Source organism: Podarcis gaigeae (assembly GCF_964106915.1).
Source record: "Podarcis gaigeae genome assembly, chromosome: 7".
Classification (NCBI taxonomy): Eukaryota; Metazoa; Chordata; class Lepidosauria; order Squamata; family Lacertidae; genus Podarcis; species Podarcis gaigeae.
The window spans coordinates 14,283,336-14,295,556 of NC_139683.1; the positions used below are offsets into that span (position 1 = coordinate 14,283,336).

The window sequence follows — 12,221 nt, forward strand, 5'->3', positions numbered from 1 at the left end:
AGCAAGTTAGGTAATAATAGTAATAATAATAATAATAATAAAATTTTATTTATACCCCATACACCCCCAGCCAAGACCGGGCTCAGGGCAACTAACAACCAATAATAAAAACAAGTTTATTAAAATACAATTTAAAAGATTAAGACACAACATTAAAACATTAGGGTGCAATCTCTTCATAGAAGGAGAAAGGAAAAGGAAAGAGGGGGAGGGAATCAAACGGATTCTAAGCCAAAGGCCAGGTAGAACAACTCCGTCTTACAGGCCCTGCGGAAAGAGATCAGATCCCGTAGGGCCCTGGTCTCAAGAGACAGAGCATTCCACCAGGCCGGAGCCAGTGTTGAGAAGGCCCTGGCTCTGGTTGGGGCTAATCTAACTTCCTTAGGGCCCGGGACCACTAGGGTGTTGCTATTTATGGACCTGAAGGTCCTCCGTGGGGCATGCCGGGAGAGGCGGTCCCGTAGGTACGAGGGTTCTAGGCCGTGAAGGATTTTAAAGGTCAAAACCAACACCTTAAATCTGACCCTGTACTCCACCGGGAGCCAATGCAGCTGGAAAAGCACTGGGTGAATATGCTCCCATGACAGAGACCCTGTGAGGAGCCTCGCTGCAGCATTCTGCACCCGCTGGAGTTTCTGGGACAGCTTCAAGGGCAGCCCCGCGTAGAGTGAATTACAGTAGTCAAGCCCGGAGGTGACCATCGCATAGATCACTGTGGCTAGGTCGGGATGGGAAAGGTAAGGGAATCCTTTGCCCACTTACATGGGAATAAGTCCCTTTGAACTCAGTGGGACTTGTGTCAGAGTTGACATCAGAGGCAGTTTTAGGGAAGCATGACCAGTTCCACCTGGACAATGAATGGAGATGACACAGCAAGCACTTGAGGCTATGAGGAGGAGACATGACAGCTCTGGCAAGTGTTGGGATACTGCCAGGGAGACGGAGGCATCAGGCAGGCCCCAGTCGTCTCCAGACAATCACCGGTCTCCCGTGGAACAGCATCAGTCAATTAGCGACATGAGCCTCAGAGACATTCCAAGACCCGTGCACACGCTTTTCAGCAGAGTCTCCACAACGGAAGATGCAGACAGAAGAGCCTATTTACAGCTTTATTCAACGTAGATCAGAACAAAGGAAAAACATACTGCTTGCCACCGTGTCCAGGAAAACAGCCGGAACAAAAGCTATATACAAAATGGAAGTTCCCAGCGAGCAGCTGGAAGTCAACAGGCATGTGATACACAACAATCGTGCCTGACCATTTAAGGTGGAACGGAAATATCCTAACATCCTCTCCCTTTCTGTGTAACCTGTAGTACCTGTGGTTCAACCCAATTGCAACCTCTGTACATAAACCTTAAGTTGTTCTCTGCTAACAACCTTAGACAACAGATCAGCAGGAATTTCATTTCCTGACATGTAGGACACCTGAATGAGTCCTTTCTGAATACACTCTCTTACACGATGTAACTTAATCTGCAAGTATTTGGTTCTTTGCTTGCAACTCTCTGAGTTTGGCAAAGCCAAACAGGATACATCCTACGACTCAGCTACATTGGTAAAGATAAAGCGCTTTATATGCGCTATAACACTGTGACACCTTTTGGTGCTGTGGAGTCCCAGCTTTCGCCAAAGGGATTTCTCTGTATGAAGTTTACAACGCAATCAGTTAGAATCGGTTTTTTGATGTGTCTAGATCCAGCTCTAGAGTCCTCCTGCCTGCTTCCCAAAGCCTAGTTAGTGCTTGCCCAGCTTTAGGAAGGAGGAAAGGAGGCCCTGCCAGAGCCCTTGCACCTCTTTCTCAAAGCCTAGCATGGCATGAGGGCTGTGGGGGGAACCAAGTTTTGGCCTAGCTCAGCAGCAGCATAGCGTTGGTTGCTGGCACCTGGGGCAGGTGGACGTGAACCAGAGGGGCAGGGGATGTGCACTGGGGGGGGGTGAGAGGTGCCAGGTGAGGGACACCAGCCTAGCCTTTGCTGCCAATTCCACCAGAGTGACCCCACCAGGGCAAAGAAGGTTCATGCTGAGCCACACAGGGGTGAGCCCCTCTGGCAGGCACAGCCCTTGGCAGGCGGAGAACACCAGGCTGGGGGGTGCCTACTTCACACCCCCTTAAAAATTGTGCACCCAGGAATACAGTCCTCCTGGTGTTCAAACACTGTGCCCCAAATCTACTGTTGCGGACATGCACAGGATTATTCTGTAAAAAAAAAAAAGCAACTATGGTATAGCCCAGGGACACAGAGCCTATGGTCCTCCAGGAGATGTGGGACTCCACTCCCATCAGCCCCAGCCAGCATGACTAATGGTGCAGGATCATGGGAGCTGTAGTCCGGCAAGATCTGGAAGGCCACAAATTCCCCATCCTTTGTATTACTTGTTCATTCCTTACCCACCACCTGGAAACTATAAGATACACTTTTTCTTACCTACTTTGGTAGATACAATCGAGTATAAAGTACTGTCAGCTTCTCCAGTAGATAGTCTTACCTACTTTGGTTGATAAAATCCGTTAAAGTGGACCTCATTTTCTCCTCTGAGGCAATCTCAGAAACTTTGATCAGATCTCTCACTTGTTCTAAACCTTCTTCCTAAGGGACGGGGCATGGGGAGAAAAAGTTGCATGAAGAGCATATAAATGTCACCAGAAATGGCAAGAGTTGCTTTCAATTAATGCAATTATTAGGGGGGGGGAAGCCTTCACTGGCTAATTAGCTTAAGTGATAAACGATAATTGGTTCCAGCTAATTGGCATGTATGACACATTTTTTACTGAGAAGTGAATTTATTAGTTCCTCGATGCATTGTAGACTCAACATAGTTTATGTTAATTAAGTCAGAGGTCTCCAGAAAGGGGACATTCTCCGCTGAGATGTCATGTTATAAACAATCTTCTGTCTTCTGATGGCGGGCGATTTTTGACATGTGCCATACTTTGAGTTTAACAAGGGCCGAATCTTGGCTCTGACTCATGACCCACTCCCATGCAGTCTCAAAAATATGCAAAGCCTCTTTGACCCCTTCCTCTCCAATGCAAACATCAACAGAAGCATTGGCAAAGTGCTCCCTTTATTAACATAAAGATGCTGTAGCCTGAAAAGTGATGCTATAGGACAAGCATGGGGGAACTGAGATCCTTGAGATGTTGTTAGACTCCAATCCATCCACCCCAACCAGCATGGCCAATGGCGAGGGATGATGGGAGTTGTGGCCCAATAACTTCCAGAGAGACACAGGTTCCTCGCCTCTGCTACAGGTGATCAGTTATCAATATATTGAGTAGAGAAATAGAAACAGCAGCAAAATAGCAATTTTGAGCAGGAGCCCAGATCTGGAGGTGCAGAGCCCATCTGACCGCATGGGGTCACCCATCTTTGAGTCCTGCTGATGAGGAGAAAGTCAGGCTCCACACATGCTTTCGATCAGGGCTCTGGTGAGAGGCCAGGATTTTTTTTGGGGGGGGGGGAGGGAAGGACAGCAGAGTCACCTATAAGAGAGCCTAGCCAGCAACCTGAAGCAACTCTTTATCCTGCATAGTTCCCCATTTGTTATGTACTAAGCTTGGATCCTAGAACAATAGGCAAGTAGGATCCTAGAATGCAACAACTGATTGGCTTGCAGGAGAAGACCAATCAGGCTCCAGGAGGAAGTTAATCAGCCTGTTAGGCTGGTAGGATCGTAGAATACAACAACTGATTGGCCTGCAGGAAAAGACCAATCAGGCTCCAGGAGGGAAGCAGAATCAGCAATCAGTGTGTAAATAATGTATATAAAAGCCTGAGGTTTGGGGGACAATTTAATCACTGTTTTACAAGCTGCAATAAAGAGCATGAAATCACTACAGGTCTCCGAGTATATTTCACCATTATTTCTTGCACCACTACAGAGAAGGCCCTCTGCCTGGTTCCCTGTAACTTGACTTCTCGCAACAAGAGAACTGCCAGAAGACCCTTGGAGCTGGACCTCAGTAGCTTTATTACATCCATTTGTTTTTAAAATGAAATTGATGGTTATGGGTTGCAGACAATGCTAGTCCTACTCAGAGAAGGCCCGTTGAAATTAATGAAGATGACGAACTTAGGTCCATTGATTTCAGTGTGTCTACTCTCTGTAAAGCTCAGTTGGAGACAACCCTCCATCTGCATTTTGATAATCTTAGTATGCCTACTGGTTTTTAAAGTCTCTATTGCTATTTTAATTAATGTTTTACACTGGAAACCAAATTGAGGAAAACTTAGAAATGATACACAGGAATCACTTGCAGAGTAAGAAACCTTTACCCCACCCACTTTTTGGGGGCACAAAAAGCTTAAAGTGCTGTCCAGCTTCTCTCACACCACCGCAGAAGCACTTCTATGAATATTCCAGCCGTTTACAAAGCCAACTCAAGCAAGAGAATTCTCTTGAGAATTCCAGTGTGCGAAAATGCCCCCACCCCGAATTTAGCAAATGGTTTGGAGAAGCATGGTCCAGTATACCTGAAGGAGCATCTCCATCTCCATGTTTCTTCCTGAACACTGAGGTCCAGAGCCGAGGGCCTTCTGGTGGTTCCCTCGCTACGAGAAGCCAAGTTACAGGGAACCAGGCAGTGGGCCTTCTCAGTAGTGGCACCTGCCCTGTGGAACGCCCTCCCACCAGATGACAAAGAGAAAAATAACTACCAAACTTTTAGAAGACATCTGAAAGCAGCCCTCTTTAGGGAAGCTTTTAATGTTTAACAGACTACTGTATTTTAATACTTTGTTGGAAGCCGCCCAGAGTGGCTGGGGAAACCCAGCCAGATGGGTGGGGTATAAATTTATTATTATTATTGTTGTTGTTGTTGTTGTTCTTGTTGTTGTTGTTGTCATCATCATCATCATCATTATTATTGATATTCCCGCAGGCTTACCAGGAGATGTGCCATTTTCTCGAGGACGTTAGAATAATATAGCCTGAAAGTTTGGTCACCCCAAAAACTCTTTATGTAGACACAGGGCTTCTTATCGTCATAGGGCAAATAAAGGTAGTTTCTGTGGAAAGAGATGAGATAGCATCATCAATAGTTTTTTGGGATCTGCTACTAAACTATAGTGATGTGCAAGTATACAGCCAATTTGCTTCCCATATATTCACAAGGCAATCTGATTGTATGGACAAGCCATTTTCTTCAGATTTGTATGAATCCACAGAACTCAACTGCATCTCTTCTTTTAAATTGGACATACTCAGAAAGATTACAGCAGCACCTCAGTTGCAAATGGCTGATAAAAAGCTTTCCCCTTAGAGTATTTTTCATAGAATCATAGAATCATAGAGTTGGAAGAGACCACAAGGGCCATCAAGTCCAACCCCCTGCCAAGCAGGAAACACCATCAGAGCACTCCTGACATATGGTTGTCAAGCCTCTGCTTAAAGACCTCCAAAGAAGGAGACTCCACCACACTCCTTGGCAGCAAATTCCACTGTCGAACAGCTCTTACTGTCAGGAAGTTCTTCCTAATGTTTAGGTGGAATCTTCTTTCTTGTAGTTTGGATCCATTGCTCCGTGTCCGCTTCTCTGGAGCAGCAGAAAACAACCTTTCTCCCTCCTCTATGTGACATCCTTTTATATATTTGAACATGGCTATCATATCACCCCTTAACCTCCTCTTCTCCAGGCTAAACATGCCCAGCTCCCTTAGCCGTTCCTCATAAGGCATCGTTTCCAGGCCTTTGACCATTTGGGTTGCCCTCCTCTGGACACGTTCCAGTTTGTCAGTGTCCTTCTTGAACTGTGGTGCCCAGAACTGGACACAGTACTCCAGGTGAGGTCTGACCAGAGCAGAATACAGTGGCACTATTACTTCCCTTGATCTAGATGTTATATTCACTTAGATCTGAACTCAGAAAGTCGTGACTATGCGTCTTTCTTTCTTTCTTTCTTTCTTTCTTTCTTTCTTTCTTTCTTTCTTTCTTCAGTGCTTGTAAAATAAAATTTTCTACAAAAAGCAAATGTGCCAGCGACCAGCTTGGCTGGAGACAGTGAGATGTGCCAGCCGTCAGGCATGAAGCCCAATATACTCATCCCAAGTCTTTGCCCTATAGCTGTGCTTTTTTCAGAAGGCCGTTTTGAAGGCAGCTTTGTTTGCACTTAAAATCTTCTCCACCTGCTAAATTGCTTTTCTTCTAGATGATTTCCCTTTAGATATGCAACTTGTGTGCTGTTAATCCTTACTTGACTAATTAAAACACATCAGCCACATCACTGCATAGCTTTATCCAATATGCTGGTGAGAGAGAGAGAGTTTATAGAACTGGCGGCAAGGGAGAAAAACATGGAATCTGGTTGTCACACCTGAAGAGGCCCACAGCTCAGTAGCAGAGCATCTTCATGCAGAAAGTCCCAGGTTCAAATCCTGGCATCTCCAGGTCAAGCTTGGAGATAACACTGTCTGATATCCCCACACAACTTTCCCCAAGGACTTAGATTTAATTGCAACAAAACAGATCTATAGCTGGTTGTTTCATAACATTGTTGTTCATTGCCCAATTTTTATGTGCTTGTTTTTGAAGTACATTGCAAGCATATTTTTGTGGGTCTTAATGTTGATTGTGTCTAATTCAGCATAGGGCCGTTTCCTATATTCCTATGGTGCCTTCAGGGCTGAATTTCAGCAGGTGCATCTGTGATTTTATGCGAGAGGCCAGTTGCATTATGCGTACATAATAGCGCTCCAGAGAAGGCATACGATTCTCATGTCCTCGTCCAGACAGAAAAAGTGTTCATACACTTAATAGCTTTGAGAAAAAAGGAGGCTGTTCCTCCACCAATGAATGTAAACCAGGCTTCCTCAACCTTGGCCCTCAAGATGTTTTGAGACTGCAGTTCCCATCATCCCTGACCACAGGTCCTGCTAGCTAGGGATCATGGGAGTTGTAGGCCAAAAACATCTGGAGGGCCGAGGTTGAGGAAGCCTGATGTAAACATTAGCACTTTACAGTGTCATGAAAGGATCATCTAGTGAAATTGTTCATTAACAGAATAGGAATGTGGCACACTCATAAAAATGGTCCACTCTCTTTGAAGTGGACCAAAAATGGAAAAAATGGTCCACTCTCTTAGAATTTGCTAGGGGCTACTAGGGGCTCAATCTGGACCATGGATTGCCAGTCGCCTATACCTGATATGCAGCATAGTTCTATTATAAAGGTAAAGGGACCCCTGACCATTAGGTCCAGTCGTGGACGACTCTGGGGTTGCGGCGCTCATCTCGCTTTATTGGCCGAGGGAGCCGGCGTACAGCTTCCGGGTCATGTAGCCACCATGACTAAGCCGCTTCTGGCGAACCAGAGCAGTGCATGGAAACACCGTTTACCTTCCCGCCAGAGCAGTACCTATTTATCTACTTGCACTTTGACGTGCTTTCGAACTGCTAGGATGGCAGGAGCAGGGACCAAGCAATGGGAGCTCACCCCGTCGCAGGGATTCGAACTACCGACCTTCTGATCAGCAAGCTCTAGGCTCTGTGGTTTAACCCACAGCGCCACCCGCCATATCCCAGTTCTATTATACTTTATGCTATAAATTCATTTGTCCACAAGAATCCGATAAAGGAAGGGGAAATGCAAAATCTGAAATAGCTTTGCACCTACATCAAAGAGAGGTGTCGGTCTTTAAGGAGTGGTGGAACCAGACAAATACCATAGCAGCTAATATAAAGCAATTGCAGGTTTCTGTTCTTTTATTGCAGCCGTTTTAGATCCGAATGTCTATCAGGCGAATACATAAAAACCCACCAGCTGCCTCTCCAAGATAATAGCTGATCATCTACATTCTCTAGTACTGTCATGAGAGACGGCAGCTACATCCTTGACAGCCTCTGCTTTTCATCTCTCTCACCAGGAGACTGTCCTAAAAGACCATTCTCTTCCAGCCTAGTATTACTGGCAATGATTTCATCTGATTGCTTTGTTTTCTCAGAGCACATCTCTCTGCCTTTTTCTGAAGTTTCGGGTTATAACATCAGGCATAGAGATGAGGAGCAGTCTTATAAATCAGACACATGTTCTCCCTGCTACCCTCCCTTGGGAGGAGTCCCCCTTCTGCCCCATGGTTTGCTTTAACCATGGTGTATTGTTACCACTATGGCCATGGCTGGCACAGACCAGAATCACCTTATGACCAATGCTTGCAAATCCTATACAGATCAAAGCAAGATTACGAGGGAATTTGGGTACCCCTGTAATACAAAGGCTTGCAGTTATGCTACTATCATTATAATACACAGGCTTTCTGGTTTCCATAAGAATTATTGTTCTTATAATTTTAAAATGAATATTGAGATTTTTAATGTATATAATAAAAGGTAAAGGTACCCCTGCCCGTACGGGCCAGTCTTGCCAGACTCTAGGGTTGTGCGCCCATCTCACTTAAGAGGCCGGGGGCCGGCGCTGTCCGAAGACACTTCCAGGTCACGTGGCCAGCGTGACAAGCTGCATCTGGCGAGCCAGCGCAGCACACAGAAACGCCGTTTACCTTCCCGCTAGTAAGCAGTCCCTATTTATCTACTTGCACTCGGGGGTGCTTTCGAACTGCTAGGTTGGCAGGCGCTGGGACCGAATGACGGGAGTGCACCCCGCTGCAGGGATTCGAACCGCCGACCATGCGATCGGCAAGTCCTAGGCGCTGAGGTTTTACCCACAGCGCCACCCGCGTCCCTATAGTGTATATAATAAACCTTGCTATATAAATGAATGAAACACTTCATTACTCAGGAAGTGGTCCTATTTGCACAACACATCAGCATAACTGCATTACCATTTGTGCTATTAGGTCAGCATGCTACTTTCTTGTCCCCTCAAAATTTGGGCCAAAAACACATGTTAAATAGATTGCCATCTCCCCTAGCAACTCCCTTAGCCCCACTGATGTAGGAATATGGATGAATTCAATTTTGTTTACATTTTAATGAGAAACTACTTAATTAGCACTTCTCAAGCCGACATACGAAGCAAAACCCAACGTCCTTAGAAATCCTCTGATTGTCACAGTGCATTTCTCCAGTGAGAGAGAGAAAGAGAGAGAGAAAAGTGGGGAGCGTGCTTTAAAATGCATTGATTAGCAAAAATTGATGTACAAAAATGCATTATTTTATGGAAATTACACAAAACGGCACACCAAAATGTATTTCTTCAAAGGAATTTGCATGGAAATGCTTATTGTTTTCAACTTTTATTATAGGAAAAAATAAATAAATTGTGAATTGCAGCAGAAATGTGCAAAACTGACCTTAAAGATTGGGGGAAATGAGAAATTGGGTGGACCAAAATTTGCAGATTTGTCCATATCTGCTTAGGAAAGACCTGTATCTCTAGGGACACAGGTGAAAGAGAGAGATTTAATGAAGCCTTTAAGTGTTTTGGGCTCTACCTGTTTCCCTCTGTGATGAGCGGCTTCTCTGGGTGTGTGGTAGATACCAGCGGCACTGCAAAGTCATGTGAAGCTTCTCCCGTTCCCTCATGCAGAAGAGGGGTACCTTCCTCCTCCTCTCCCTCATGACCTTTCTTCTTGCTCCCAGCTCCAGGTGACACTCCATCAATAACATTGCCAAAATTCCCTAGAGGTACAAACCAAAAATGGGTGAGGGGTAACAGAATTAGGCTACATCTAGGACCAAAGCATTTAAATACAACCGGACAGCCGGAATGCTGTGAATGCATAAAGATAGGAAGGTTAGGTTGTTAGGGAGGAAATACCATTTGAAATTAGGATTAATGATTTATATGGACCAAGAAAGGAAGATTAATTCTATTTGATTAATTGGGGAAATTAATTGGGTAAATGTCTAAACAGGAACTGAACATGCATGGTCGATGGAAATAGGAATGGATGGGAAAGTATTAGAAATTAAGAAATTAGAAATTAAGAAAAAGTATTTTACTGTGAGCAGCAAAAGGAAGCATCTTAATAGTCAACAGTTAAGCTGGTTTTAATTTTAAATTTGGAAAAATTAATAAAAAATCAATTGGGGAAAATAATAATAAACACAACCAGATTATAACTAGATCTTTTCCACACACAAGATACTATGGATAATGTTTGAGTTTTGAATTCTTAAAAGTTGTCCTCTCATCGACCCTGTTTCTGAAGACTCCTCCTATACAACATCCTTGATGGTCATAAAAGAGAATGAGATGAGTTCATCAGTGGCTACCAGCCACAATGGCTATGGTCTACCTTCGCTGTCAGAGGCAGCCAATTTATGGGAATCACAAGTGGGGAGGATAACACCCAGGTCCTTCTTCTGGCTTCCTATAGGATTCTGGTTGGCCACTGGTTGGCCACTGTGGATTAGATGAACTTTGGCCTGATCCAGCAGGACTTTTCTCGTGCTCAAAGGTTGTATTACTCTTTGCTGTGCAAATACACAAAGGAAGTCCTTTCTCGTCCAGCCTCTCCCAAGTCCATGCTTGAGTAAATATTAGACACCGCCTTGTTTACTAAGGAGGCCTTTCCTTATCAGAAAAAAACCACTCTGTTCTTGAACATGGAGAATGATAAAGGTGTTACTGCAGCTACTGCATACAAACAGGGAGGGATAGCCCAGGTCGAAAAAGGCAGGGTCAAAGTAAAGACATGTAAGAACTTCCCTGCAGTTTAATGACCTGTTGGAGTCTTCCTTAAGTCTGCTTTCTGGTCTTAAATAGAAGTTAGGATGTTCATCTGTGATGCCTGCCTTATAGTGGTGCAAAAACTAATAAAATCACTATTAGAGGGCAGATATCATGACATGATATCTGGTGGCATGAAAGCTGGACCATAAAGAAGGCTGATCGCTGAAGAATTGATGCTTTTGAATTATGGTGCTGGAGGAGACTCTTGAGAGTCCCATGGACTGCAAGAAGATCAAACCTATCCATCCTTAAGGAAATCAGCCCTGAGTGCTCACTGGAAGGACAGATCCTGAAGCTGAGCCTCCAATACTTTGGCCACCTCATGAGAAGAGAAGACTCCCTGGAAAAGACCCTGATGTTGGGAAAGATGGAGGGCACAAGGAGAAGGGGAGGACAGAGGATGACATGGTTGGACAGTGTTCTCGAAGCTACTAACATGAGTTTGACCAAACTGCAGGAGACAGTGGAAGACAGAAGTGCCTGGCGTGCTCTGGTCCATGGCATCATGAAGAGTCGGACACGACTAAACGACTAAACAACAACAACATCATGACATCCCAGTTGAACAGAGATGATGCCCATGCAACTCTGATGAGATTGAATCCATTGGGCATGTTCTTCTATACTGCCTGTCATATTGCGATACCCGAAGAGAGCTAATTTAATCACTACCAAGGAAATTACCTGGCCGCTCAGGAAACCTATGTTAAATATCTCCTTGCCGACAAAAATCTGAATATCACCAGGCCTGTCGAGAAATTCGGTTTTATGGCAACGGAACAAGACAGGCTGCGGTGACAGTGATGGTGATGAATGAGCACTGAATTTAAACTTTGGAACACAGATTTTACTTGAAGGAGTGTTATTTTTAATGTAAATAAGTTTATAGGAAATTTCTAAGTACGTCCACCTCTTGACACTGATGAAGCGTATGTTTCTGTTGCTAATTTTGCTGTCTGGTCTTTGACTGCAATAAAGATGGATTGATTGAATAAAGTTACCTGCTGAAAGTTGTGCAGATTTTTTTGTTTGCCTATTGTGCTACAGTTTGAGAACAACCTGACCTAGGAGGAAAACCAGGATATCAGAGCGCGTTTGATGTTCCTGCTTTCCTATTTATGACTGAGAAATGGCATCTGCAATAAAAAAAAATGCAAAACCTTTGCTGACTAGGAAGTGTATTTGATTTTTCTTCAGAATTCTGACTTGCAAAAGAGAGTGAGACAAAGGCAATATGCTTTGTAACACATTGCATGCTCACAGTCATCATATACTATTTCTAAAAAAAGAGCAAAATGAAATAATTCCCTGAGAAATGTCACTTATGCTGTTTAATTTTTTTTAACCTTCCTCAGAATTCCCAGATACGCCTCACCAGAGAAGGCACTTCCAAATTCACCCCAGCAGAGTACATTAGCAACCTAGTTTCCTGGGATAGCTCAGTCAACAGAGCATAAGACTCTCAATCTGAAGGTCATGGGTTCGAGTCCCTGCATTGCAGAGGGTCAGACTAGATAACCCTTAGGATACCTTCCAACTCTACAATTCTATTATTCCTAACATGTGCCAAATAGTGAGGATGCCTC

General features: G+C 44.4%; 1 protein-coding gene across 2 annotated transcripts in view; it reads right to left on the bottom strand.

Moving 5' to 3' along the window:
- The window catches only part of FER1L6 (fer-1 like family member 6), a 122,028-nt gene that overhangs the window by 71,140 nt on the left and 38,667 nt on the right, over window positions 1–12,221 (bottom strand). For both annotated transcript variants that reach the window (XM_083748950.1, XM_083748949.1), the window contains exons 13-15: window positions 9,392–9,578; window positions 4,892–5,012; window positions 2,491–2,591 (exon numbers count right to left, since the gene is read on the bottom strand). In XM_083748950.1, coding sequence (XP_083605076.1) covers window positions 2,491–2,591; window positions 4,892–5,012; window positions 9,392–9,578 — 409 coding nt within the window. The remainder of the gene's footprint in view (window positions 1–2,490; window positions 2,592–4,891; window positions 5,013–9,391; window positions 9,579–12,221) is intronic.